Raw genomic sequence first — 26,182 nt, 5'->3', positions numbered from 1 at the left:
GTAGCGGCACAGTTTCCCGGGTGACGGCCGTGCGGAAGAGGCGGGGCTAGGGCTCTGGTCTCCATTGCCCGGCTCCTGGGGTTCGTGACCCCCGAAAGTCAACTAGAGCGGGGCAGAAAGAGAGCTCTAGAGACTGGCGGCTCTGGACCGGGTAATTCAATCGTGGGTCCAGGCGGCAGCATAAGGGTGGTGCTCGGAAAAGGCCGGCTAGCGCGACAGTGTAAGGGTGTGACCTGTAAGGTCGGGAAGGGTGGGTGGGCGTGGCCTGGCCCGGGACGACCCGGGTGGGTATCGCAGGTCCCAGCGTGGGGCCGCGTATCCCGGGGCGACGGCGTCAGCAGGCCATGTCTGGGGACACCCCATCGCTTTGGGAACTGGTGGAGGAGCACGTTCCGCTCCCGGAGCGGCCCGAAGTGAAGAGGATTCTGGGGCAGACGATGGTGAACCTGAGCCTGGAGCTGCGGGCAGAGGTGGGGCGAGTGGGAACGTGGGCCACACCCCCGCCTGTCCCATGACTCGAGTGATTTCCCCACCTTCTCCTGGTTCTTGACTCTGCCTGGTAATTTGAGATTCTCTCGGATCTCAGTCTGCCCAGCCCTCTCCTGTTTGACTCCCCCTTTTCCCTCATTCCTCCCAGCCTTTCTCGCTTCCGTCACTTCCCTCCCCAGTCGCAAGGTGTCTTAGCTCTCCTTGCAGGTGGTGATGTTACGGTCACTGCTCCAAGAGGCTCGAGAGGCTCGATCCTCCCAGGTTCCTGGATCCCGCCCCACCTTTGACCCCTCTTCCCTTCTGGCACCGCCGCCCCTGCTAAGGGACCTCCTGCGCCGGGAACTGAGGCAGCTGCTCCAGTGTCTCCGCCAGAAGGCCATCTCTGAGGGCAGGTGGGAGCCTCAGATCTGGGGTTGGGCCCGATCCCCAGAACTCAGATGGGCTAGCCCTGCACCTGACTAGCAGCCAGGATTGCCTTTCCTGTGTTTCCCTGGAAGGAGCCCTTGAATCTCCTTCCTGTGCACCTTCTTCAGGGACCAGACCCAGGCTTGGGCCCAGTATAGCCCCAGGGTCCTGTGCTTTGCCTTGGAGGAGCCCAGGTGTGATTTTCCAAAACAGGAGATATTTCAGATGAAAGCTGATGAACCCAGGTAAAGTGGTCATAGGAGAGGAGGGATCTGTCCCTTCTTGGCAGAGGGCTCCAGCTAATTGGTGGACCCCACCTGGCTCCATGCAAGAGCTTCTGGTCTGGGGTGGGATCTTCTACAGCCACTTGTGGTAGGCATGAGCACACAGAGGCTGCAGAAGCCCGAAAGACACCTTCCAAGCCTACGGACAGGCAAGGCTTCCCAGAGAAAGTGACTGCTTTGATCTGGGTTTTGGAGTACCAGGAGCAGATGAAAGAGAAAAGAGCTTTTCAGGAAGGGAAGGAAGTACATACATGCAGATATGGGCTGGAGAAAAGGAGGCTGTGTCCAGTAATAACTCATTCCTCAGGCTTACAGAACAGGAGCTAGAGAGGGCTCAGGAATGAATGAGATAAATGAGCAGGGGCATGTTCATAAAAAGTTAACGGCAGCACTTATTTTTAATTCTCACACAACCCCTGTGAGGTAGGTGATGTCTCCGTTTTGCAGATGTGGGAACTAAAGCTCAGAAAGAATCATCAATTTGCCCAAGGGTGTCAGAGCCCATTTGCACACCTACACTCCAAAACTCCCTCTTTGCACTATTTCATATTGCTTTTGTGAGAAAAGACAAAATCATGTAGAAGTGTCATTTGTGTCCTGAGGAGGCCTCAGGTGAGGCAAATTAGAGAGAGTGATACTGATTTGATCTCCCAGCAGCCGTCACAGAGACCTCAGTGTCATCAGGGACCAACTGAACATGTCCAGCATTGACCAGGTTGCAGGACATCTGCGGTGAGGCCCCCGGGTGTGTAGTGGGGGTGGAAGCGGGGAGGAGGAGGCGGGGTAGATCTTGAAGTACTGGGGCTGTGAGAGAGGAGAGGGGGGCAGCGTATCTGGGGCGCAAAGCATCTGTGAGAGTAAGGCTGAGAGGTGGAAAGGGCAGGTTGCTGCAGGGCTGGTGAGGTTGCTGCTAGGACATAGCCAAGTAGGAATGCCAGCAGGGTCTATGGCCCAAGAATTTTTATCTTGAGATGGGGTGAGGGGAAGCCACAGAGGAGTTATAAGCAGGGGAAGGGCTGTGAGGTGAGGAAGGATGGAGACAAGAGGGGTTACAGGCCTAGTGCTGTAGAACAAGAAATAATAGTGCCTGCCTGACCAGGCGGTGGCGCAGTGGATAGAGCATCGGACTGGGATGCAGAGGACCCAGGTTCGAGACCCCGAGGTCGCCAGCTTGAGTGCGGGCTCATCTGGTTTGAGCAAAAAGCTCACCAGCTTGGACCCAAGGTCGCTGGCTCAAGCAAGGGGTTACCCGGTCTGCTGAAGGCCCGTGGTCAAGGCACATATGAGAGCAATCAATGAACAACTAAGGTGTTGCAACGAAAAACTAATAATTGATGCTTCTCATCTCTCTCCGTTCCTGTCTGTCGGTCCCTATCTATCCCTCTCTCTGACTCTCTCTCTGTCCCTGTAAAAAAAAAAAGAAAAGAAATAATGGTGCCTGTCGGGGTGGGTGCTGTGAGGTATGCAAAGAGAGGACACCTTCTGGCCGGGAAGAGGCTTGGCAGGGGCTGGAAGGCTGTGCTAGGCAGCACCTGGGCAGCAGAGGGCAAGGAGGGCTGAGAAAGGAGGGCCTGGAGGGGCTCCTGGTGAGGCTGGAAGTCAGGGCTGTGTGGAGGGTTTAGCTGAGACCCGGTCCTGTGGCACTGGCTGCTGTACTCCCACGTGTCCCAGGGGCCTCCTGGAGGAGGAGTGTCGTACCTTGAAGAGGGAGATCTCCACCCTGCAGGTGAGCTGCTGCCCTGGGCCCCTCTTCCCCCCTCCCAGCCTTTCTATGGAGCGTAGACACGGCCACCTCTCACCTGGGATATGAGCCTGTGTACATGTGTATCTGAGTGCATATGTGCATATAAAGGCTGTGTGAGGCCTGTATCCAGTTCTCATGTGTGCACTTCTTGTGTATGTGAATCCAGAAGCCCAGCAGTCTGGTTGAACCCCTCAGTCCAAGGTCAGCACTTTTAGATTAACCTGCTAGATTTGCCCCCTGGTCTTTTGCCTTCTTCTCTTCTCTAAATCTGGGTCCAGGCCAGCTACCACCTTGCCAGGCTGGCTTTTCAGGGAGGATAGTGTTTCCCTGGGGGCTGCCCTCCAGTGGTTGGGATGAGGGTACTGGCACGGGCTAGTTCCTGGGCCCTGCCAAGATCTTGGCCTCTGCGTCCTGCCCTGCCTTATCCCATCCCGCTGGGAGGTTGGGGCACTGAGCCAACTCTCCCTACAGCGCTGCCTGGAAGAGGAGTATACAGGGACACCCCGGCCCTCTGAAGCAACCCTAGAGCCCACCCTGGCAGGTGAGGAACCTGAGCAGGCCCCTGAGTACCTAGCCTCCTCCCCACCCACCCTAGACATACCCTAGAAGAGCTGGGTGCCATGTCTCAGATACACCTCTCTCCCAGAGCTAAAGAGACAGAAGGCAGCCATGCAACAGGAGCTGCAGGCCCCTCTGAGGCCTCCCTATGTTTCCCTGAGCCACAGGTAAACCAAAACAGATGGACAGCTGGACGGGGTGGGCTAAGGGTCAGGCTATAGCCCTCTCATGGCTACTCCTTATTCAGGCAGCAGCCCTCGGGGTCCTCCAGCCAGCCAGGGCCTTAGACCCTTGCCTTGCCTCCGTAGAGCTGCTGGAGCTTGGGCCAGGCCTCTCCAGCGCTGCCAACCTGCTCCTCCTCTGGAACGCAGGCCTCAAGGCCTGGCTGCCGCCTGCCGCTGGGGACGGAAGTTTCGGTTCAGCCCGAGGAATAGGCCAGCTCCCACCTCAATGTCCAGTGAGGTGCCCCAGGCCCCAACCTGACGGGCTAGTCATGAAGTAGGCTTTGGCTCCTGCTGGAACTCACCCCCCTCTGCTACTGCTACCTCTCAGTTGCCATGGCCCAGCCTGCTTCAGATCTAGTCTTGGATAGGACCCCAGGGCTGTCTGTCTGTTTGACCCTTGCCCCTCCCCTTTGCCAAGTCCTTGGTGTCTGGTCCTGACCATCACAGCCGGTGGCCTTTCTCCTTCCAGGCCTTGATGGTTGTAGACAGTGCAGAGGTCTCATCCCAGCCCCAACTCTTGTATCTCTGGGGGACCCAGACAAAGCACAGTAGCAGCTCAAAGACTGGAATAGAAATTTCATTAAAATCTATGGACTTCAGAATCCTAGTGGTGCACGGATGGGCAGGGGTGGATGGCGCACCGTTATTGCTACAGAGAATTAGAGGAGGCTCTTCTGGGGCTGTCACTGCACAGAGGGCACAGAGGATAGACAAATGGACACCGTGGGGCCTGGGGCAAAGAGCTCTGGCTCCGAGAGGGGATAGTGCACATGGGCTGGAGCCATTTGGCACGTGAACAGGGCAGCCCTATTTGGGAAGATTGGGCCTTAAGCCTGGTGGACGGAGGGCAGGGGTGGGGTGGGGTGGGTAGGGTCCTTTCCCCAGGGTTCTGGGCTCAAACCTCCTGCTGAGCATCACTCCACCCCTGACCCCCAGAAACTAGCGCTTTGGGCAGGCTGCTGAGTCACGGGCCTTGCTGGCAGCCCTGGCAGCCAGGCCTGGAATGAGGCTTGGAAACCCCAGAGCAGCTGAATGAGGTGCAGGCAGGCCTGGAAGACGGATTGGGCCTGAGGCTGGGGGCAAGGGAGTGGCAACCACAGATAAGACAGTTTTTACAAAAATAATTACACAGACAGACAGGGCTGGGTGGCACAGCCTGACAAGTAACACTGCACAGCCCCTTCTCTCCTCACCCTGCCCCAGGTAGGAAGATCCAAATTTGTCTGGGCAGAGGCTGGGGTCTGCTCTGAGGGCGGAAACACTGGTCAGGAGGCTGGAGGCCCAGGGACAGGTAGGTGGCCTACCCAGAACCTCAGCTCAAGGCAGGGGTGGGGGCATCAGAGGCCACATAAAGCATGGCAGGCCTCCGGGGACCTGGCCTGAGACCCCTTCAAAGTGCTTTGGCCCCCACCCAGCAACCTTGCCTTTACCCTCCCTTGCTCCCCCAGCTTCTGTCTTGGCATCCAAAGGACCTGTAAACACTGGGGACACGAGCACAAATGACTGCACTAGCAGTGGTGGCCAAGGTGACAGCAGCCGCCCTGGTCAGGGCATGGCCTCCCCAGTCTCTGTGATGAGAGCACAGGGTGGGCTGGGGCACTTCCTGGCAGCTGTGCTCATATCCGGGAGTCCTGCAGACGGCTGGAGCCGTTACTGCCCACCATGGGGATCTGGGCCTTGTCCGGGTGCAGTGGCTGGGCCTCAAGCCCGTCTTCAGGAGAGGGCGGAATGGTGGGGGCATAGCGCCCAGTCCGGTGCTCCAGCAGGGCAGGGCCCCAGTCTCTGCTTGGCTTTGTGGCATTTTTCAAACGCTACAGGAGAAGTGGGGTTGGGGGGTGGGCAAGGCATGTCAGAAGGGAGCCCTTAAAGGTCCCTTCCATCTGCCCCACCCATCCACCCCCTCCTGGTTCACCTGGCTGCCCTTCCCCCACCCCTCACCTGGAAGAGGGTGTCCCCATCTGTGCGGCAGAGCTGGAACAGGGCGTAGAGAGGAATGCAAATGACGGAGGACAGAGCCATGAGGAAGCCGATGGCCACTGCCCAGCCGGGATACTGGTAGTGGTTATAGGTGATTGGCTGGTACTGGATCACCGTGAAGATGAGAATGAACTGCAGAGAGCAGGGGGTGGGAGTGGGTGTGAGGCCCACCCAGACCCACCCGGGCCTCAGGCCTCCTGTCAGCAGCCCTCCCTTCCTCGCCAGTTTCCCAAAATAAAGAGAAGCATTTGGGGGAGGAGGGCAGGGCCCATGTCAATGTTTGGGTATTGGAAGGAGTGGGTGAAATCGGGGGTCCAAGGTACAGTGGGCAGGGAAGCACCATGAAGGGGGAGGTCTGGCTTTGCTATAATTCTAAACCAGCTAGGGAGAAATTAAGCTCCTGTCACCTTTGGAAGTCAGTTCTGCTCAAAGACTAGTAATAGTTTTCATCGCCACTGAAGTAAGGTAGAATCCTGGCCTTCTAGGCTTTTAAAAAAAATTCTTTTTAAAGATTTTATTTATTCAGTTTAGACAGGAGAGAGAGAGAGAGAGAGAGAGAGAGAGAGAGAGAGAGAGAGAGAGAAGTGGGGGAGGAGCAGGAAGCATCAACTCCTATATGTGCCTTGACCAGGCAAGCCCAGGGCTTTGAACCGGCAACCTCAGCATTCCAGGTCTATGCTTTATCCACTGCGCCACCACAGGTCAGGCTGGCCTTCTGAGCTTTTACTTCCTCACATTGTGATGGAGCTTATGTTTCTGGCCACATCCCCCTTATCTCAGTGTCTCAGCTTCACCCCACATTTGCCACCCTTTTCCTAGAGAATCTTCCTCTGCATCTTCCTCCGGCAGATCCTAGGAAAATGCCACTTCCTTCAAGAAGCCTCTCCAGATTTCCTGTATCCTCCTCCTGAGAGGCATTTTCTATCTGCGAACCATTTCTTTAATGGTCCCCATAGAGCTGGGAGCTCCTGGGTTGCATGAGCCCTGAGTCTACAGTGCCTGGCACAATCTAATTTGCTGATTTGAACTGTCTTGTGCAGAGAGGTAGGAGCTACAGGGGAGAGGGGAGGGCAAAACCCTGCCTGTCTGGCTGTAGGCAGCCCGGGGAGGCTCCAGAGGCTAGAAATAGCGAGTGTCAGGCTTGGGAGGCTCTCAGGAGCCACTTTGGAAAGAGGTGAGATGAGAAACGAAGCCTGGCTGCTGCAGCAACACAAAAACAAATGCTTCGTAAGGTGCATAAATATCTAATCACTGTTTGTACACATGAAACTAATATAATACTGTATGTCAACTGTAATTAAAAAATAAAACTAAAGGAAGCAGAAAGATGACGGGCAGGTGGCTCATGATCCACCCAGAGGGCCCGGGTGCACGTGCTGCTCAGCGTTGGCCTCCTGAGCCCTGAGCTCTGTCCTAACGTTCAGGCTCTGCCAGCCTTCCCGGTGACGAAATTCTGGAGGTCAAGACCCACATCCATTACAGGGCCCTCCCGGGATGCTGCATCTAGTAGGAGCTTATAATGAACTCCTTGAATGAACTAGATCCTGATCTAGGTGTGGACAAATCCCTTATTTGAGGTGACTAAAGGATGGAGTTTGTCAGAAAGAGCTGCTCAGGAATGTAAAGACGTAAAGCCGCCAGAGGAAACATGACAGCTCAGAAACGTGCCCACAGAGCCTGGAGTCCTCACCTTACGGTTAACTTTAGCCTGCCATCTGTGCACAGAGAGGGCACTGCCTCCTCTGCAGAGATACTGGACCCAGGCTGGGCTGCTCCTGCGGACCCTGCTTGTGCCACTTCCTTCCTGCCTCCTGCCCTGCCTAGGCTGGAACTCTAGGTCTCTCCCCAGAGCCTCAGGTAGGGCCTGGGCCCCAGCCACCAGCCCCAGAGGGCACGCGTTTGGCGGCAGTGCCTGCCCTCCCGGCCTCTCACCACTTCCGCTCCTCCTGTTTCAAAGCTGGGCCAGTGGCCAGAGCTGGTGCCTGTGCCAGGCTCAGAGAAAATCCCACACCCCATGTGGTGGAGGCCTCAGCCCTCAGGGACCTATTGTTCAGAAACATGAGCCAAAGTGGAAACCTGATGCTGAGCTCCCAGTGGCACAGAGGAGTCAGTGGGACAGGGGCACGGCTGGATACTGCCATCGCTGCTGGGCTGACCTGTCACTCACAGAGGGCCCTGCCTCTTCTCTGTGGAGTGACCATTACACTATCAAGCCCCTGTGTCCCTTCTTCCCACTCTTTGCATAAAGGAGCAGAATCTAAAGGAAGTAATAACTCCTTCCTGCGGTGGTTGCTGGTGTGGCACTGGCCCTGCACACGGGCTCCAAATGGGACCGCCTGTTTCGAATAGTGGCACTGCCTCTTCTTAGCTGAACAACATTGTGTCAGTTACTTAAAATCTCTGTGCCTCAATTTCCTCATCTGTAAAGTGGGAATAACAATACCTTGGAGAGGCGCAGTACATGAGTTAATATATAAACAGTTCCTGGCCATGGTGGGAGTTCTCGCCACCAATTCAGCTCCCAGATGGGTTTCCCAGGTGCTTCATACCGGGGGAAACCAAGACCTCCCCTTCCCAAGGCAGCCCACTTCAGTGCCTGAAAGCTTTACAGGTCGCCCCCGCCCCTGGGCTGACGCCTGACTCGTACAGCCTGCTTCTGGAACTCTCACGCATTCACACCACGGACCCCGAGCGCCTGGAGCACCTCGGCTGGGATGGATTGGAGGCTGATGCTCAGTGAGGCTGCCAGAGGCTGACACCAATATCCATAATAAGGCCCCTCTGGGGATGCCAGGCAGGAACACCGGGAAGGGAGGGTCGACTCTCAGCTGCTGCCGGCCTGCTCTCCCCTTCCAGGCTGGGCACTGTCTTCGGTCAAATTCAGGACTCTGTGCTCCCTTCCTAACCCAAAGCTAGGTCCAGGGTGGTGCTGAGTCTCTACATACCTGTCTGACTAGGCAGCTGCCCTTAGACTACCATGGCCAGAGTTGCGGAGCTCTCCTAGGAGCGGAGAACACTTGCCAAGAGACAGCAGGGGGAGGGGGAGGCCCACCCAGGAACTTACGAAGATGATCACTGGAGAGATGAAGCGCCAGCAGATCTGGAAGAAGAAGGGCGGTGGGAATCCCAGCATCATCTGGATGTCCTGAAAGTAGTTCCGGTGCCCTGGAGAGAGGGGCATCAGCGGGCCGGGCGGGACAGCACGGGCCGCCCAGAGCTGGGGCTCGGGAGGCCATGGGAGGTTGGGCACTTACCGTATATGTACATGATGGAGACACACATGATGCAGGAGATGATGACCAAAGAGAAGCTGGCCGCGTAGTTGTCCATTAACAGTAGCCAGTAGATGCCTGCCTACGGACCAGCAGGCAGCTGAGTCAGGGGTGCCATGGCTTGACCCCCAGAGCTGTTACCCTTCATACACTGGCAACTCCAGCCCAGCCTTCCCCTCAGTTCTTACTTGGCTGGTGAGGGGGATGCCCAGCAGGAAGCCAGCCACGGCCACGCCCAAGGTCACATAGGTCTTTTTCTGTAGGATCCATTCATTCCCCACCTCATCCACAATGGCTGTCACCAGGGTCTCCAGGAGGCAGAACTGCAGGATACAGCCATCAGAGCAGGGGCCCAGCCTCTGAGCCTCCCGCCCCCGAAGCCCACGCCTCGTACCTGAGTGCCCAGCCCCAGCAAGATGAGCATGAAGAAGAAGAGCAGGGACCAGAGCGGGGAGATGGGCAGCAGTGTGAGGGCCTCTGGGTAAGCCACGAAGGCCAGGCCGGGGCCGTGGTCTGCCACGCGGGACACGTCCACACCCAGGTGATTGGCCATGAAACCCAGGATGGAGAAGATGACAAAGCCAGCATAGACGCTGGTGGCACAGTTAGTGATGCTGATGATGACACTATCTCTGATGGGGAGGAAAACAGGCCAAGTTCAGGGCATACAGCTCTCCTCTGCCCGATTGGGGTCGGGAGAGGACTCAGAAAAAGAAAAAGCTCTAGGAATCACAGTGTCCCCAGCATCTTTTTCGGTCTTTTCTGGACCTTTTTAAGTGGGCCTGAGGCTCTGAGTCTTCACAGATCCCAGAGGCATCACTGACCCACCCCTCTTCTCTGTCCTGCCAAGGTTTTCTCTCCATTCGCCAATGACTTGATCCAGACCTCAAGGCCGTGAGTGGAAGGGAGGGCCCCAGTGGGCCGGGAGGCTGCACTGGACCTGGTGGGTCTGGGGGAGCCGGGTCAGGCTGCAGAGAGGGCAGGGGGTGCGGACAGCCCTGGGCTGTCAGGGGAGTCTCACCGGTAGCAGTTGTTGTGGAACTTGTTGTAGGAAGCCATGGTGATGAGGCCTCCCCATGCACAGCCCAGGGAGTAGAAGATCTGGGAGGCAGCGTCCCCCCATACCTGGGAAAGGGAGAGGCCAGCGAGGAGCTGTGGTTAGGGGCAGGCCCCTCTCTGCTCTCCATCGTCCCTTCCGGGTTGCCCTCCGCATCCCACCTTGGCCTCCAGAATCTTGTCCCACTGTGGGGTCAGGTAGTACATGATGCCCGTGAAGGCTCCTTCCAGGGTCACGCCGCGAACGAACAGGATGGTCAGCACCACATAGGGAAACGTGGCTGTGAAGTACACCACCTGTGCAAGACGGGTCCACTGGACTCCTCTGGGCTCTTCTCGCCCCGGGGCCACCTCCCTGGCCCCAACCACCACTCATTCCCTCCTATGGCCCTTTATCACCCAGCTCTAAGCGCGCGCACACACACACACACACACACACACACACACACACCCAGGAAGGGGGGGCAGGACCTTGCCAGGGGAGGGTACTTACTTTCCCTGAAGACTTGACCCCTCGGATCAGGCAGAGGAATACAACCACCCAGGAGACGCCGAGGCAGCCAAGGAGAGGCAGTCTCACCTCCCCGAAGTTCCCAATGTCGTCTGACAGCTTCAGCACGTACAGCCTGGGGAAGGGCAGACTCTGTCATTGAGCACAGCCCAGTGCCCAGAAACAAATTCCCAAGGCCCAGGGCTCAGCCTGGCAGCTCCCTTCTTTTTCACAAGGTACTGGGAGCCCACTCATAGACAAGAGCCACTTTGGGGCCCCAGCTCCCTCTGCCTGCTGCACCCATGGAGTCCACTGCTTGCAGCCTCTCCCAGGACCCCCAAAGGTTCCTAGAGGCCACACCTCAGGCCTGGGCCAGACCTCCTCAGCCCCTGGGCTATGGGGGTTCCCTACTCAGGCCTACCCTGAGCACTTGCTTGTGCTTTTCTCCCTTCAGGATGCCTTTTTCCTCCAGACTAGACACATCTTATTGGTATCACCTCCTCCAGGAAGCATTCTGTGAGCTTTTCATCTCTTTTACCTCTGATAAGCCGAGGGACGCAGCAGAATGCTGAGTAAAGCCTGGAGGCTCTGGAGCACACAGGCTAATTGCTCCCCTACTTAAGCAGGGCCCTATCTGGCGTCCTGTGCTGTCAGCTTTGCTCTTTCAATCACCGGGACATCTATGTGTCAGGCCCTGTGCTAGGTTCCAGGCACATAGACCTGAATTAGGTTTTGAGGGCACGCCAGGAGGGGTATCTCAACCCCATGGGAGGAACACACCGGAAGGCTTCCCAGAAGAGGTGAGGTTTGAACTAAGGCTTGAGGAATGGGGAGGATGGGTGAAGAGGAGTGGAAGTGCATGTCAGGCTGAGGAAAGAGCACATGGCAAGACAGAGGGTCAGGAAACAGCACGGTCCTGCCTGGGCTTGTCAGTAGCTCAGACAGGCTGGGAGAGAAGGTGAAAGGAAGAGAGAAGGACAAAGGGATGGGAAGAGACCAGATCTTATGAAGCTGGAAGTCAAGACTAAGTTTGAATTTTATCCTGAGGGCAACGGGAAACCTCTGAAAGGTTTTTTATAAGAGCACTCTCAAAGTCTCTCCTTAGTTCAAAACCTGCAGCAGCTCCCATCTCTGGCCATGGAAAAGCCAAAGTCCTTACAGGGGTTCCGAGGCCCTATGTGATCCTTTGCCCCCTATCTGCCATCTTTCTGATCTCCTCACTTACTCTCTACCTTGCTCTCTGATCCACTTGCATTGGGATCCTAGTTTTTCCTTAACTATGTTAACCATGCCTCAGGACCTTTGCATATGCCATTCCCTCTGTCTGAAGTGCTCTTTCTTCAAATATTCATATGTACAGATAGGTATGTGATCTGTGTAGTAATGCAGGGCCCCATGTTTAGAAAAGCCAAGTACTTGCTTTAATGCTTTACCACTGCCATCTTGAAATTCTTTTATTATTATTTTTTTTTCTTTTTTTTTCCTTTTTTTTTTTTTTTTGTATTTTTCTGAAGCTAGAAACGGGGAGAGACAGTCAGACTCCCGCATGCGCCCGACCAGGATCCACCAGCACGCCCACCAGGGGGCGACGCTCTGCCCACTAGGGGGCGACGCTCTGCCCACCAGGGGCGATGCTCTGCCCCTCCAGAGCGTCGCTCTGTCGTGATCAGAGCCACTCTAGCGCCTGGGGCAGAGGCCAAGGAGCCATCCCCAGCGCCCAGGCCATCTTTGCTCCAATGGAGCCTCGGCTGCGGGAGGGGAAGAGAGAGACAGAGAGGAAGGAGAGGGGGAGGGGTGGAGAAGCAGATGGGTGCTTCTCCTGTGTGCCCTGGCCGGGAATCGAACCCGGGACTTCTGCACGCCAGGCTGACGCTCTACCACTGAGCCAACTGGCCAGGGCCTTATTATTTTTTCTTAAGTGAGAAGCAGGGAGGCAGAGAGAGAGATCCCACATGCACCCCAACCAGGATCCACCTGGCAAGCCCCCTGGGGCTGTCACTCTGTTGCTCAGCAACCAAGCTATTTTATTTTATTTTTTAAAGAAGATTTTATTTAATTATTTAGAGAGGTGAAAGAGAAGGAGGGAGGAGCAGGAAGCATCAACTCCCATATGTGCCTTGACCAGGCAGGCCCAGGTTTCCGAACCAGTGACCTCAGTGTTCCAGGTTGATGCTTTATCCACTGAGCCACCACAGGTCAGGCCAACCAAGCTATTTTAGCGCCTGAGGTGAGGCCATGGAACCATCCTCAGCACCCGGGGCCAACTTGCTCCAACTGAGCCATGGCTGTGGGAAGGAAAGAGAGAAGTAGAGAGAGAAAATGGCGAGGGGGAGAGGTGGAGAAGCATATTGTCACTTCTCATGTGGCTCTGACTGGGAATAGAAGCTGTCACATCCACAAGCCAGGTTGATGCTCTGCCACTGAGTCAATCAGCCAGGGCCCATCTTTAAATTCTTAACACATTTGAACAAAGGGTCTCATATTTTCATTTTGCACTGGGCCCATGAATTATGCAGTGGGGCTTGTAAACATGGATCCCTCCTTCCCTCCCTTCAGGTCTTTATTCAGCTGTCTTCTTTGCCAAGCTACCCTGTGTAAAATTGCAGCCCTGACCCCATCCCAGCACTCCTCACCCACTTCTTTACTATATTTTCCTCTGAAGCACATGTCTTCTTCCATCATGCTCTAAAGTTTATTTATTTAGTTTGTCATCTATCCTCTATGGAGGTAAATTTTTTGTCTATTTTGTTCACTGATGTATCTTCCAGTAGCTAGCACAGTGCCTGGCACAAAGCAGTGCTCAATAAATATTTATTGAATGAGTGAACATTGTGGTAAAAGAATTAGAAGGTAAAAAATGGGAAAAACTGGGGGGAGACCACTATGGTTAGTACAGTTGTCCAGCTTAAAAATGATGAACAAGAGATAAGCTCTTGAGCCTCAGTTTCCTCACCTGTATAATGGGCCCATGTACATATTAATACCAATCCAGAATAATTTGTAGATAAATTTAGGTAAATACAGGCTCCTTCTTTCCCTTCTTACAGTTAAGATGTCTCAGCATACATAATTCATTCTTAGCTATTTTCATACACACCCCAAATCAGTTCTCAAATCTCATGACAACATTTTTTTTTTTTTTTCATTTTTTCTGAAGCTGGAAACGAGGAGAGACAGACAGACTCCCGCATGCGCCCGACCGGGATCCACCCAGCACGCCCACCAGGGGTGACGCTCTGCCCATCAGGGGGCGATAATCTGCCCATCCTGGGCGTCGCCATGCTGCGACCAGGGCCACTCTAGCGCCTGGGGCAGAGGCCACAGAGCCATCCCCAGCGCCCGGGCCATCTTTGCTCCAATGGAGCCTTGGCTGCGGGAGGGGAAGAGAGAGACAGAGAGGAAAGCGCGGCGGAGGGGTGGAGAAGCAAATGGGCGCCTCTCCTGTGTGCCCTGGCCGGGAATCGAACCCAGGTCCTCCACACGCTAGGCCGACGCTCTACCGCTGAGCCAACCGGCCAGGGCCTCTCATGACAACATTTTAAATACCTTGTTACTCTGTACCTAATGGGACAATGTTGCCAGTCTTGGGATTTGGGATTTGCAAAGCACTTTGGCCTACTTCCTCTCAGCCTCAAATCTTCCCCCAGGTCAGCCCTGGCCGGTTGGCTCAGCGGTAGAGCCCCAACCTTTTTGGGCCACGGACCGGTTTAATGTCAGAAAATATTTTCACAGACCGGCCTTTAGGGTGGGACAGATAAATGTATCACATGACCGAGACAAGCGTCAAGAGTGAGTCTTAGACAGATGTAACAGAGGGAATCTGGTCATTTAAAAAAAATAAAACATTGGCCCTGGCTGGTTGGCTCAGTGGTAGAGCGTCAGCCTGGCGTGCAGGGGTCCCGGGTTCGATTCCCGGCCAGGGCACACAAGAGAAGCGCCCATCTGCTTCTCCACCCCTCCCCCTCTCCTTCCTCTCTGTCTTTCTCTTCCCCTCCCACAGCCGAGGCTCCATTGGAGCAAAGATGGCCCAGGCGCTGGGGATGGCTCCTTGGCCTCTGCCCCAGGCGCTAGAGTGGCTCTGGTCGCAACAGAGCTATGCCCCAGAGGGGCAGAGCATCGCCCCCTGGTGGGCAGAGCATCGCTCCCTGGTGGGCGTGCCGGGTGGATCCCGGTCGGGCGCATGCGGGAGTCTGTCTGATCTGACTGTCTCTCCCTGTTTCCAGCTTCAGAAAAATACAAAAAAAAAGAAAATCTTCCCCCAGGTCACCCTTCACATACTGACCTGCAGAGTAGGTCAGTCCAACACTTCCCTCTCCTACACTTCCCTCTCCTACCCAAGGCCTGCCACTGTTATGGTTCATTCAAAAGGCATCAGAGGCCCTGACCAGTTGGCTCAGTGGTAGAGCATCGGCCTGGCATGCAGGAGTCCCGGGTTTGATTCCCGGCCAGGGCACACAGGAGAAGTGCCCATCTGCTTCTCCACTCCTCCCCCTCTCCTTCCTCTCTGTCTCTCTCTTCCCCTCCTGCAGCCAAGGTTCCATTGGAGCAAAGTTGGCCCGGGTGCTGAGGATGGCTCCATGGCCTCTGCCTCAGGCACTAGAATGGCCCTGGTTGCAATAGAGCAACGCCCCAGATGGGCAGAGCATCGCCCCCTGGTGGGCATGCTGGGTGGATCCCGGTCGGGCACACGCGGGAGTCTATCTGACTGCCTCCCCGTTTCCAACTTCAGAAAAATACAAAAAAAAAAAAGGCATCAGAACCACCCTGGCTGGTTGACTCAGTGGTAGAGGGTTGGCCCAGCATGTCCTGGGTTCTATTCCCAGTCAGGGCACACAGGAGAGGTGCCCATCTGCTTTTCCACCCCTCCCCCTCTGTATTCTCTCTCTCTCTCTCTCTCTCTCTCTCTCTCTCTCTCTTCCCTTCCCCTCCTGCAACCATGGCCCAGTTGGAGCGACTGGCCCTGGGCACTGAGGATGGCTCCATGGCTTCCACCTCAGGTGCTAAGAAGAGCTGGTTGCTGAGCAACAGAGCAATGCCCCAGTCCTGGTGGGGGTGCATGTGGGAGTCTGTCTCTGCCTCCCCTCCTCTCACTGAATAATAATTTTTAAAAAGGCATCAGAACCAGGCCATGGCTAAGGTCCTCTCCAGGCTCGCCATTGGTGGGAGAAGTTCAGGAGTTGTGTGGGACTACCAAGGAGAGACTAGACTCTTCGTCCCCTTCAGCAGTGCTTTCCAATTTTTTTTACTTATGGCACAGAAAAAAATTATTTTGGCTCATTGGGGTAAACATACAAGGTCACTCAAACCTGAAAGCAACTGGGGTGGGGACTCTGATGGGACTCCGTCAGGCTGCCCAGGCCCCGCCTGATGGAGAGCGCATCTGTGTTGAACAGCTCTGCCCACCAGAATAGCTGGAGGTCCTTCTGCTGCTAGTGCTCTGTTACTTAACTTCAAACACCAGCATTCAAAGTAATCATTTCTTGTTCAAAAGATTTTTTAACTTTAATTATATATATTAAACTGATAGTGTTTTATACCAGTGGTTTTCAATCATTTTGCATTTGGGGACTGGTGAAAATAGGAGAATTATTTCAGGGGCTGCTAAGGCAGAAAACACCCTGAGCATTAATGAATTTGACTAAAATCATTGGGTCTGTAATCTTCATACAACATCAAGGTGGTTAACTCTTTTGCAGACTGGTACAAAATTCCTGGTGGACCTGTGGTTGAAAATCACTGTTTTATACTATTTTTTATTGAAATACTAGGGATTACAATACTAGCAATATTAGAATTACAGTACTAGGGATTAAAGAGTTTTGAAGACTAACCTGGAAACCAAATAATGAATTCTACCTTTATTATTATTATCATTTAGGTGAGAGGAGGGGAAATAGGCTGACTCCTACATGCGCCCTGACTGGGATCCACCCAGCAACCCCGTCTAGAGCTAATGCTCAACTACTGAGCTATTTTTAGCGCCTGAGGTTGATGTGCTCCAACAGAGCTATCCTCGGTGCCCAAGGCCATGCTCGAACCAGTTGAGCCACTGGCTGTGAGAGGGGAAGAGGGAGAGAAGGGGGAGAGGAAGGTGGGGAGAAGCAGATGGTTGCTTCTCCTGTGTGTCTTGACCTGGAATTGAACCTGGGATATCCATCCACCAGGCTGACGCTCTAGCCACTGAGCCACTGGCTAGGGTCTCAGCCTTTAGTTTTATGGCACTGTATTTAGTTTTGGGTTTTGTTTTATTTTTGGACCACATGCTTTTGAAATCAAATATTTAACCTAAGAACTCTTGGAACCCAGCATATTTACAAGTTGGTTCTCGAAGCAGCGTTAGTTTTGAATTTCCCAAACTATATGGTAAATACCTTGAGAACAGGACATCCTAACCTAAATCCTTGCATCTCCAGCAGTAAGCAATCATTGTACATACTGAGCATCTGTCACTGTTTGTAGTGATTTATGTTGCATTGTCTCATTTCACCTTTATAACAATAAGATAGGTGCTGTAAGTATCCCCATTTAGTGGGCGAACAGCTAAGAGTTAGAGAGGTTTGGTAACTTTCCAAAGCCACACAGCTGGTCAATGGCAGAGCCAGGATTTGAATGGGGTCTGTGTGACGCCAGACCTGCCGTGAAGACACTGGGAGAGGGGTGTTGGGATCCAAGTCCCACTGGGTGTTGGGTGCTGTACTGGAACCACAGGTGTTGTAGGGTGAATGGGCATGGTCAGGAGCTTAGGGCCTAGGAGCAGGATTCAGACCAGCTCACAGAGGACTGTAAATCAAGACTAAATAGGTGGTGAGGGAGGGTGGATAATGGACCAGAAGGGTGAGCAAGAGGCTGACATGTGCTCAGAAATCTGCCCTTGGGGCTTCTAACACTTTAGAATTGTTTAATCTTTCTTTTGTAAAATGGGAATATTTTATAATATCTGCACAAGCTAGCTAATAGGGTATTGTAGGGTTCAAATGAGATCATGCAGCTTTCCAAGGGGTGTTGGAGAGTGTGGGCCAGAACACCTGCTGAGTAGCATTGATCTAATTCACACCAGGCACCAGGCACAGAGGAGCCAGATGGAACCCGGAGCACATATCCTGATGCAGCAATGCTGCCTAGTTCCTTTATTTATTTATTTATTTATTTATTTATTTATTTATTTATTTATTTATTTATTTTACAGAGACAGAGAGAGGGATAGATAGGGACAGACAGACAGGAATGCAGAGAGATGAGAAGCATTAATCATCAGGTTTTTGTTGTGACACCTTAGTTGTTCATTGATTGCTTTCTCATATGTGCCATGACTGTGGGCCTTCAGCAGACCAAGTATCCCCTTGCTCTAGCCAGCGACCTTGGGTCCAAGCTGTTGAGCCTTGCTCAAACCAGATGAGCCCGCACTCAAGCTGGCGACCTCGGGGTCGTGAACCTGGGTCCTCGGCATCCCAGTCCAACGCTCTATCCACTGCGCCATCTGGTCAGGCGATACTGCCTAGTTCCTTAACCTCTGAATGTCAGTCTCTGAATCTGAAGAACAGGGATGATAATATTTTATGAGATAACATGCCTGGCACATAGTAGGTGCCCAAGAAATGGGGGGGGGGTGCTCACTCCCTGCTTCCTTTTTTTTTTTTTTTTTGTATTTTTCTGAAGCTGGAAATGGGGAGAGACAGTCAGACAGACTCCCGCATGCGCCCGACCGGAATCTACCCGGCACGCCCACCAGGGGTGGTGCTCTGCCCACCAGGGGACGATGCTCTGCCCCTCTGGGGCATAGCTCTGTCGCGACCAGAGCCACTCTAGCGCTTGGGGCAGAGGCCAAGGAGCCATCCCCAGCGCCCAGGCCATCTTTGCTCCAATGGAGCCTCAGCTGCGGGAGGGGAAGAGAGAGACAGAGAGGAAGGAGAGGGGGAGGGGTGGAGAAGCAGATGGGCACTTCTCCTGTGTGCCCTGGTCGGGAATCGAACCCGGGACTTCTGCACGCCAGGCCGACGCTCTACCACTGAGCCAACCGGCCAGGGCTCCCTGCTTCCTTTTGAAGTTAACCTGAGCAGCCCTCTCAAGGGTCATTTTCTTAGGCTGTCCAGGAGGGGGCAGCAGGGAGCCATCCTGCAGGCAAGGACTCCTGCCTGGTACTGCAACTAGGTAGGCAGGCTGATTCCAGCTCCTGCTAAGTAGAGTTTGACTGGCCACCCAGTGAGCTCCCACGCATGACCAGCTTACTTCTTCCCATCTGATTTCACTGGAGAAAATCCCTAGAACTTTTTCCTGGGTGGCCCCTCTGGGCTGGGAATCCCTGGCAGACAGCCCCATGGCAAGCTCCTCTGGAATATCCCCGGGGGTGTGGGTAGGGCTTTGTGTATTTGGGAGCTCTAGGGAGGTTTACCCCCCAGTCTAGGACAAGTTGCCTAGTCCAGTGGTCCCCAACCTTTTTTGGGCCACGGACCGGTTTAATGTCAGAAAATATTTTCACAGACCGGCCTTTAGGGTGGGACAGATAAATGTATCACATGACCGAGACAAGTGTCAAGAGTGAGTCTTAGACAGATGTAACAGAGGGAATCTGGTCATTTAAAAAAAATAAAACATTGGTCCTGGCTGGTTGGCTCAGTGGTAGAGCGTCAGCCTGGCGTGCAGGGGTCCCGGGTTCGATTCCCGGCCAGGGCACACAAGAGAAGCGCCCATCTGCTTCTCCACCCCTCCCCCTCTCCTTCCTCTCTGTCTTTCTCTTCCCCTCCCACAGCCGAGGCTCCATTGGAGCAAAGATGGCCCAGGCGCTGGGGATGGCTCCTTGGCCTCTGCCCCAGGCGCTAGAGTGGCTCTGGTCGCAACAGAGCTATGCCCCAGAGGGGCAGAGCATCGTCCCCTGGTGGGCAGAGCATCGCTCCCTGGTGGGCGTGCCGGGTGGATCCCGGTCGAGCGCATGCGGGAGTCTGTCTGACTGTCTCTCCCTGTTTCCAGCTTCAGAAAAATACAAAAAATAAATAAATAAATAAATAAATAAATAATAAAACATTGTTCAGACTTAAATATAAATAAAACTGAAATAATGTAAGTTATTTATTCTTTCTCTGTGCACCAATACCAAATGGTCCACGGACTGGTACTGGTCCGCGGCCCAGGGGTTGGGGACCACTGGCCTAGTCCACACCATGCCTCAAATGCAGTAGAACACATAAATGGGCACTTATTTGTTTAGTCCACGAGGGCAGTGTCTGTATGCCCATTCCCTCCTGCCTCCCCTCAGCCCAGTGCTTTCTGGTACCTGGTAGGTGCTCAAGAAATTATCTGTCCAGTGACTGACCGAGTGTGACTTGTTGTCTGTGCGGTGAGCCCCCAGCCCCAAGGATAGTGAACCTGTTAGCACTCTTTGAATGTCTACAGCCCAGCATGGAGGAGGCTGGCACCGGGAAGATGGGCCTGTGGAGTTTGTAATCTGGGATGGGGCTTAGAGGATATTGACCTACTAGGACTTCAGTCATCACTAGGGTCTTGGCCATCTTTCCTATGGCTCTCATCCCTTAGTGGAGAAAGTCTCAAACCCTCAGCCTGGCTTCTTCTGTCTTTTTTCTTTTTTCTTTTTTTTTTTTTACAGAGACAGAGAGAGGGACAGACAGACAGGAACGGAGAGAGATGAGAAGCATCAATCATTAGTTTTTCCTTGCAACATCTGAGTTGTTCATTGATTGCTTTCTCATATGTGCCTTGACCGCGGGCCTTCAGCAGATCGAGTAACCCCTTGATCAAGCCAGCGACCTTGGGTCCCAGCTGGAGAGTTCTGCTCATACCAGATGAGCCTGCGCTCAAGCTGGCAACCTCAGGGTCTCGAACCTGGGTCCTCCACATCTCAGTCCGACGCTCTATCCACTGCACCACTGCCTGGTCAGGTGCTTCTTCTGTCTTAATACTCAGCGTCCCACCTGCCCCCAACACCAGCTCCAGTTTGCCAACTCCTGGAGCTGCTTACTTGCTCATGTCTCTTTTGATCCCTTCTCTACCATCCTCTCCTCCTCCTCTGAGAAGCCGCCTTACCCACTGCCTCTTATTTCCATCCCCTTAGGACTGACGCGCATGCTAGCCCCTTGTGCCCCCACCACACTCCTGTGCATACCTGCACCAGATCACCTGTCCCTGATATGATTAGCTACCTGTACTTCTCAGGGCAGGAGCCCTAGGCCATTCACACCCCATGGGCACAGGGACCTGGCAGAGCTATGCAGTGAATGTAGTGGTGACTGAATGAGGCTTACCCATCAGCCCCAAAGTCCTCTGCCCATGGGCTCCCCAACAGGACAAGAAGAATTCCTCCAGGATGGAGGCCCTCATACCCACCCAGCTGGAATAGCAGCTGCACTTCAGCCAGCTCTGAGACTCTGGTCTCTGCTATCACAGAGCACAGTGGGAGCAGGCTGTCTCTCCTAAGCAACACTTGGTGATGACAGCCCCAGGCTCGGGACACTTCCATGGCTCCTTGCATTCTGCAGCATTAAGTCTAAGCTTAATTCATGTGAGTTCTCCAAGAAGGCCCATGCTCCTTCCTAGGACACCTTATAACCCACATTCTTGTTACTCTCATCAGAACAGGTTCCCCTCAATCTTAAGACCATCCATTGCTGATCTGGGCCCCAGGGCCTTTGCTTATACTGTTCTCACTGGAAAGCCATCTCTTGTTTCCCTGACTCTCTTCTTCAGACTTGCCTGACTGCTACTTCATTAGGACTTCCCAATTCAATATCCTGTCTTCTACTGTTCTCTGGTGTGTCAGCCCCTTCTGAACAGGCTGTAACCCCTTATACCTCTTCATACACCTCCGCCATGCCTGGTGCCCAGCAGAGGGCTGACTGTGCAGCAGGCACTACCGAATCTGTAGACTGTTGCCTGATGGTAAGAGGGAGGGCTTGAGGCTTGGCACTAGGTATCCCCTCAGCACAGATCCAAAGGGGGCCTTACCTCCAGTACTCCTCACTAGGGCTGGTCCTCTGGAGGGTGCGGTTGAGCAGATGGGAGAGGTTGCTGGGCAGGGTGGCAGGCCGGGAGCCATTGGTGAGGTTGGAGGAGGCGTCCAGCACGCCGGCGCAGTCGGGTGTGTTCCAGGGGTTATTGCAGTAGGCCCAGGGCAGCACGGGTGTCATGGATGAGAAGAAGTAGTAGAAGGCGATGCAGATGACCACATTGTAGTAGATGCCAATGTACGTGGACACCACCATCATGCCATAGCCCACACCTGGGGGAGAGCAGGGGGGAGCAGCAGCCCTCACACATCTAGCTGAAGGAGGCGAGGTTAATTTTAAAGGGCCCAAGCAGCAGGCTTTCATGGAAGACACACAAGGGACAGATCAAGGCCTTGGCAAGGGCAAGCTGGGGGGTGAAGGGGTTTTGTGTATACACGTGGTAGGAGGGAAGGGTAGAGGCCAAACAAACATGGATCCCAGCATGTGTCCATGGCCTTGGCCATTGATGTGAGGCATGGGGTCAGCATCAGGGCCCCAAAGGGGTTGGCAGTGTTTGTACAGATGGGTGAGTCTACACAGCCCCCATATGCCTGTGTGTGTGTGTGTGTGTGTGTGTGTGTGTGTGTGTGTGTGTACCCAGCCCAGGCCTCACCTTTGAACATGGGGCTGATCCTCCAGACCCCCAAGCAGCCCTGACTTGCAAACTGGCCAAAGGAGAGCTCCATGAAGAAGAGAGGGATCCCGCAGAATACCAGCATGATGAAGTAGGGGAACATGAAGGCGCCTGGCAGGCAGGGAGAGGGCTGGCTCAGGGGAAGGCTGAGGTGATCCCTCCCTCTTCCTGCTTAGAACCCAGCAGCCAAACCTTTATAACTGGCTAGGACCCAAGGAGGGTGTGCCACGCACTGATCAGGAACACGGGTCTGAGTCACACTACCCATGGCCTGTCTTTCATTTTGACAGAGACTCCCAGAAAGTCTGCTCTGAGCATAACCCAGCCCCCAGAGCCACCATGTTTAGGTGAGATTTGATGGCTCAATGAAGCAGTTTTATAAACATTAGTCACTGGGATCCTCAAATGTTCCTGAATTATTTAGGGGAGTAATTGAAACACAGGGGATAGAAGATGTGAAACCTTGAGAGGTTGAGGTGTTTTTCTTCACCTCTCCTCACCCTGAGGGAGCGAGCTGGCAGGTCAGGCCCAAACAGCACATTGCCAGGGTCGGGGTTGTCTGTGCCTTAGGTAAAGGGCATCTAAGCCAGGGAAGGGGCCAAAGGAGATCAGGGCCAGATGACAGCCTATCTGGAGTGAGGTCTATGCCAGGGAGGGGCTGGTCTAAGCCCCGGTGGGTGGGATCTATCCAGTTGGGTGGCCCCTGCCCTGTGCCCTCTGGGTACCTCCCCCGTTGCGGTAGCAGAGGTATGGGAAACGCCAGACATTGCCCAGGCCCACGGCATAGCCCACGCTCGTCAGTACAAACTCGATCTGGTTGCCCCAGTTGCCCCGTTTGAGGTTCTGGTCCTTCTTGGTGGCCTCACTGGGCACAGCACCATTCTGTGGGGACAGGAAAGAAACTACCATCAGCAAGGCATTTGTACTTTCATGCTTGATCCACCATTCCTTCCCCAGTGGGGTTACTGTGGGCCCTCCAAGCTCCCACCCCCCACACTGGGCTTCCTTTCTGCTAGCAGAAGCCACAGGCAGGCCTGGAAGAAGAGGGGAGCAGGGAGGAGCAGCTGCCAGAGGGCACCAAGTGGGACCTCTCTCATCAGCCCCTGAACACACATGCCAGGGGCACCAGCCCCCTGAGTAGCTGCAGCCAACATCTGACAGGTGAGACACTGAGAGGGAGCCAGAGCGGAGAGCACCCTGGCCCCAGCCCCTCCAAAGCTTCCCCTTTCCCCTCTCGGTGAGGATCTGGGAGCAGCTGAGCTTCATACCAAGCAGCCAAGTCAAGCTGGGCACAAAGGGACCTGTGTCCAGACAGCCCCCCCCCCCACCCGCCGCCACCGCATTGCCAGGCTGAGCACGCTGCCCACGACAGGCGGCTGCAGAGGAAGGGATGCTGGACCCCTCCCCCAGCTGAAATCTTTTTCCCGGGGGGCGCAGGGTGGGCAGGGTTGTAGGGTGAGGAAGGGGGAAGCCACTGAGCTGGACCAGACATGGGGAGGACATTCTGAGTCTCAGGACGGGACAGTCCAATGGAGCCATCTGTGTTGCCATGGCTGGGGGGCAGGCGTGGGGATGCTGACCTGCGTAGGGTGGTGCTGGCCATGCGTTAGAGGAGGAGACCAGAGTTGTAGGTACCACGCCAGCCTTGGTGGATAGACTCTGCTAGGGGTAACAGAGGGCGGACTCCAGGGAAAGGTCCCCGAGCTGACAAGGGGAAGCCGCAGTAGCGGGTTGGCCAGGAGGGGCTGAGGAGGGCACTTGCCCCAAGGGAAGGAAGCCGGACCTGCCTGGGGACCTGCAGGCCTGGGCTGGGTGGCCTGAGGTCTTGCTGAAGGCAGCCCCTTTTGGAACCCCCCCACCTCAGTTGAAAGTGGCTCAGCAATTTCCTTTATAAAAGTGAACGTGCTCTTTGCTCCTGCCATGCCGCTTGCACTGCTCCCGGCTGAGCAGATCCAGTCACCCTGAGCCAGAGGGACCTCACTAAGAGACATAGGGACCCCCAGAATCACCAACAGGAAGCACAGACAGAGTCCCTGAGTGACAGAGACAGCCTCACAGAGATGGGCTATCCTGAGAAGCAGCCAGGAGTCTCTGGTGAACACTCGCGATCAGAGACAGAGCAGCATGGACTCTGAGAAAAACTCAGCAGTGACCGCTGACCCTCAGCTTGAAAGAGACATAGTCAAGGACAACTGTCACGCTGGCCAGTAAACAAAGAGTCCTGGTGCTTTGAAATGCTGTCGGACCCTGACACTGACTGACAAATGCCAAGGGGAGAAGTGGCTTCCTGGGGACCTGGGTGCCTTCCGGAAAGGCACCGGGGATGCAGACACAGGAGGCCCCATGCCTGGGGGAGGGCCCAGCTGTGCACTCTTTGCTCCCACAGTGGGTACATTTGGTCCCTCCTGGGCTTGCACACCGTGAGTCTGATAGCACAGACACCCCTGTGGAGCAACTGTCCTGCACGCCCAACCCAGCACTGTCCCCAGTAAAGACGCTGACCTTCACACCCTCTTGGGAGGCTTGGGGCACAGCCCCAGGAACTGTGGGGTCTCCTTCAAGGAGCACTCAGAGCAACTGGCAAGTTGAAAGAGCCTGCATTCCTTCATTCATTGATTCATTCATGCAACCGTGGAGATTTACTCACACCTGCGTGTGCCAGGCCCTACACCAGGCACTAGGAATTCAGCAATAAACAGACACACCACCCACTCAGAGCTAGAAGTCTAGTGAGAAGTAAGCCATAGATGAAATAAACAAATACATAATTTTATGAGCAACTCCAACCTGGCCACAAAGGGGAATTTCTTAAGTCACAGGAACATGAAGGAGGATAAGGGGTGGGGGCATAGACAGGGTGAGGTCAGGGAAGGCCACCCTGATGCAGAGGCTTGAAGGCCAGCTTAGCTAGGGGAGACGGTGGCTCACAGCCTAAGTGTGCCCTCTGTGACAGGCCCCCACAGAGCCCTGCCTAAGCCTGTCACCACCTCCCAGGGCCTCCTTTGGGACAAGCCTAGCAATACCGCAGGGTCAGGGGGCATTTTTTTCAGAGGGTGTGAAGCCTGCTTGGGGTAGTTTATCCATTCCCAAACAAATCCCAGCCAAACAGGGTTCCTACAATAACAGTTTCATTCTGTTCGAGGCTTGTTTACTTAGGGGCACAATGGGGGATTGTGGCAGCTGCAGAGTATATGGGTGGGGTCACAGAGCAGCGGTTACAGCTGTAAAAGACACAACTGAGGATCTAGGACAGGGAGGTCCTCAAGGTTTGAAGTTTGAGACCTCGCTCCTGGCCTCAGCCCCCACAACCCAGTGCAGCAGGAACAGACTTGGATCTCTGCGGTCTGCTCCTTGCCTGGGAGGGGACTGGGAGGGTGGTGATGCTCCCAGCCACGCGCCACGGGCAGCGCTCGATTGAGCCCTCAAGAGCCAGCGCGCTGTTAATGAGCAGCACACCACTGAGCATGCGCTAACCAGTTTGTGCCGGCTGCCACACGGGAGGCGGGAGCCCCCAGCACAGAGACCTGGAACTGGGGGTTGAGGAATGCACTCTTGTGGGAAGTTTCCTACACCACCAGCGGGCTGCCCTGCAGAAGGTGCGAGAGATCAGTGAAATGACACTCTGCAGGTGGTGCAAGCAGCTCCCAGCAGAAACAGGACGCACGTCTGTTCCCTGGCCCTAAATCTCAGCACTGTGGTGCCTCACCTGTGGGAGCTGTAGATGCAATGCTCCTAGCAATGGGAGCCTTGCCCACAGACAGGCCTCTAACTTCAATTCTAGCACAAGCCACCTAGACTGTTCAGACACCTTGGCTGGTGAGGGCTTGGTCCTCAGTGGAGGACAGAGCAAGCCTACCTTTCTCCAAGTTCACAGGAGGAAAGGATCTCTAGAATGCACTGGGTGGGGCAGGGAGGACTTGTTTGGGGTACTCATTCCCTTCCTTCTCCAGCCTGGCCCAGGGACTGCCTGCCATTTCCTCCCGGGCAGCGTGGCCCATGGCTGACGAGCCTTTTCCAAGGCCGCATCATCCTTTTCTCCTTGTGTAATCTCCCCC

General features: G+C 54.6%; 2 protein-coding genes across 7 annotated transcripts in view; one reads left to right on the top strand and one right to left on the bottom strand.

Moving 5' to 3' along the window:
* Positions 1-89: 89 nt before the first annotated feature.
* On the top strand, positions 90-4,306 carry CCDC24 (coiled-coil domain containing 24). Of its 5 annotated transcripts, XM_066269406.1 has the most exons (10): positions 90-151; positions 298-470; positions 697-881; positions 1,023-1,139; positions 1,833-1,910; positions 2,850-2,904; positions 3,394-3,463; positions 3,569-3,647; positions 3,789-3,978; positions 4,174-4,306. In XM_066269406.1, the coding sequence occupies exons 2-9, from the start codon at positions 345-347 to the stop codon at positions 3,961-3,963; spliced, it is 885 nt and encodes a 294-aa protein (XP_066125503.1). In that variant the 5' UTR covers positions 90-151; positions 298-344; the 3' UTR covers positions 3,964-3,978; positions 4,174-4,306. The 5 variants fall into 5 exon arrangements, with proteins under 5 accessions (XP_066125503.1, XP_066125504.1, XP_066125501.1 ...); XM_066269407.1 differs by having other exon boundaries at positions 1,836-1,910; positions 3,789-4,306; XM_066269404.1 differs by having other exon boundaries at positions 3,789-4,306.
* SLC6A9 (solute carrier family 6 member 9) overlaps positions 4,266-26,182 on the bottom strand; it is a 37,498-nt gene continuing 15,581 nt past the window's right edge. For both annotated transcript variants that reach the window (XM_066269403.1, XM_066269402.1), the window contains 12 exons: positions 22,853-23,009; positions 22,107-22,238; positions 21,453-21,726; positions 10,503-10,635; positions 10,172-10,306; positions 9,975-10,078; positions 9,348-9,585; positions 9,142-9,276; positions 8,936-9,035; positions 8,746-8,846; positions 5,643-5,813; positions 4,266-5,515 (listed from right to left, as the gene is read on the bottom strand). In XM_066269403.1, the coding sequence (XP_066125500.1) occupies positions 5,321-5,515; positions 5,643-5,813; positions 8,746-8,846; positions 8,936-9,035; positions 9,142-9,276; positions 9,348-9,585; positions 9,975-10,078; positions 10,172-10,306; positions 10,503-10,635; positions 21,453-21,726; positions 22,107-22,238; positions 22,853-23,009 (1,875 nt within the window). In that variant the 3' untranslated portion in view covers positions 4,266-5,320. The remainder of the gene's footprint in view (positions 5,516-5,642; positions 5,814-8,745; positions 8,847-8,935; positions 9,036-9,141; positions 9,277-9,347; positions 9,586-9,974; positions 10,079-10,171; positions 10,307-10,502; positions 10,636-21,452; positions 21,727-22,106; positions 22,239-22,852; positions 23,010-26,182) is intronic.

This window comes from Saccopteryx bilineata, chromosome 3 (assembly GCF_036850765.1).
Source record: "Saccopteryx bilineata isolate mSacBil1 chromosome 3, mSacBil1_pri_phased_curated, whole genome shotgun sequence".
Classification (NCBI taxonomy): Eukaryota; Metazoa; Chordata; class Mammalia; order Chiroptera; family Emballonuridae; genus Saccopteryx; species Saccopteryx bilineata.
The sequence above is the reverse complement of the archived record's forward strand: the minus strand, read 5'-3'. Positions and strand labels throughout refer to the sequence as shown.

Excerpts from the sequence above, each read along its gene's own strand:
- CCDC24 (XM_066269406.1), top strand. The coding sequence starts at position 345 with ATGTCTGGGGACACCCCATCGCTTTGGGAACTGGTGGAGGAGCACGTT. Across the intron at positions 882-1,022 it reads AAGGCCATCTCTGAGGGCAG|GGACCAGACCCAGGCTTGGG; the intron begins GTGGGAGCCTCA and ends CACCTTCTTCAG. Across the intron at positions 2,905-3,393 it reads GGGAGATCTCCACCCTGCAG|CGCTGCCTGGAAGAGGAGTA; the intron begins GTGAGCTGCTGC and ends CTCTCCCTACAG.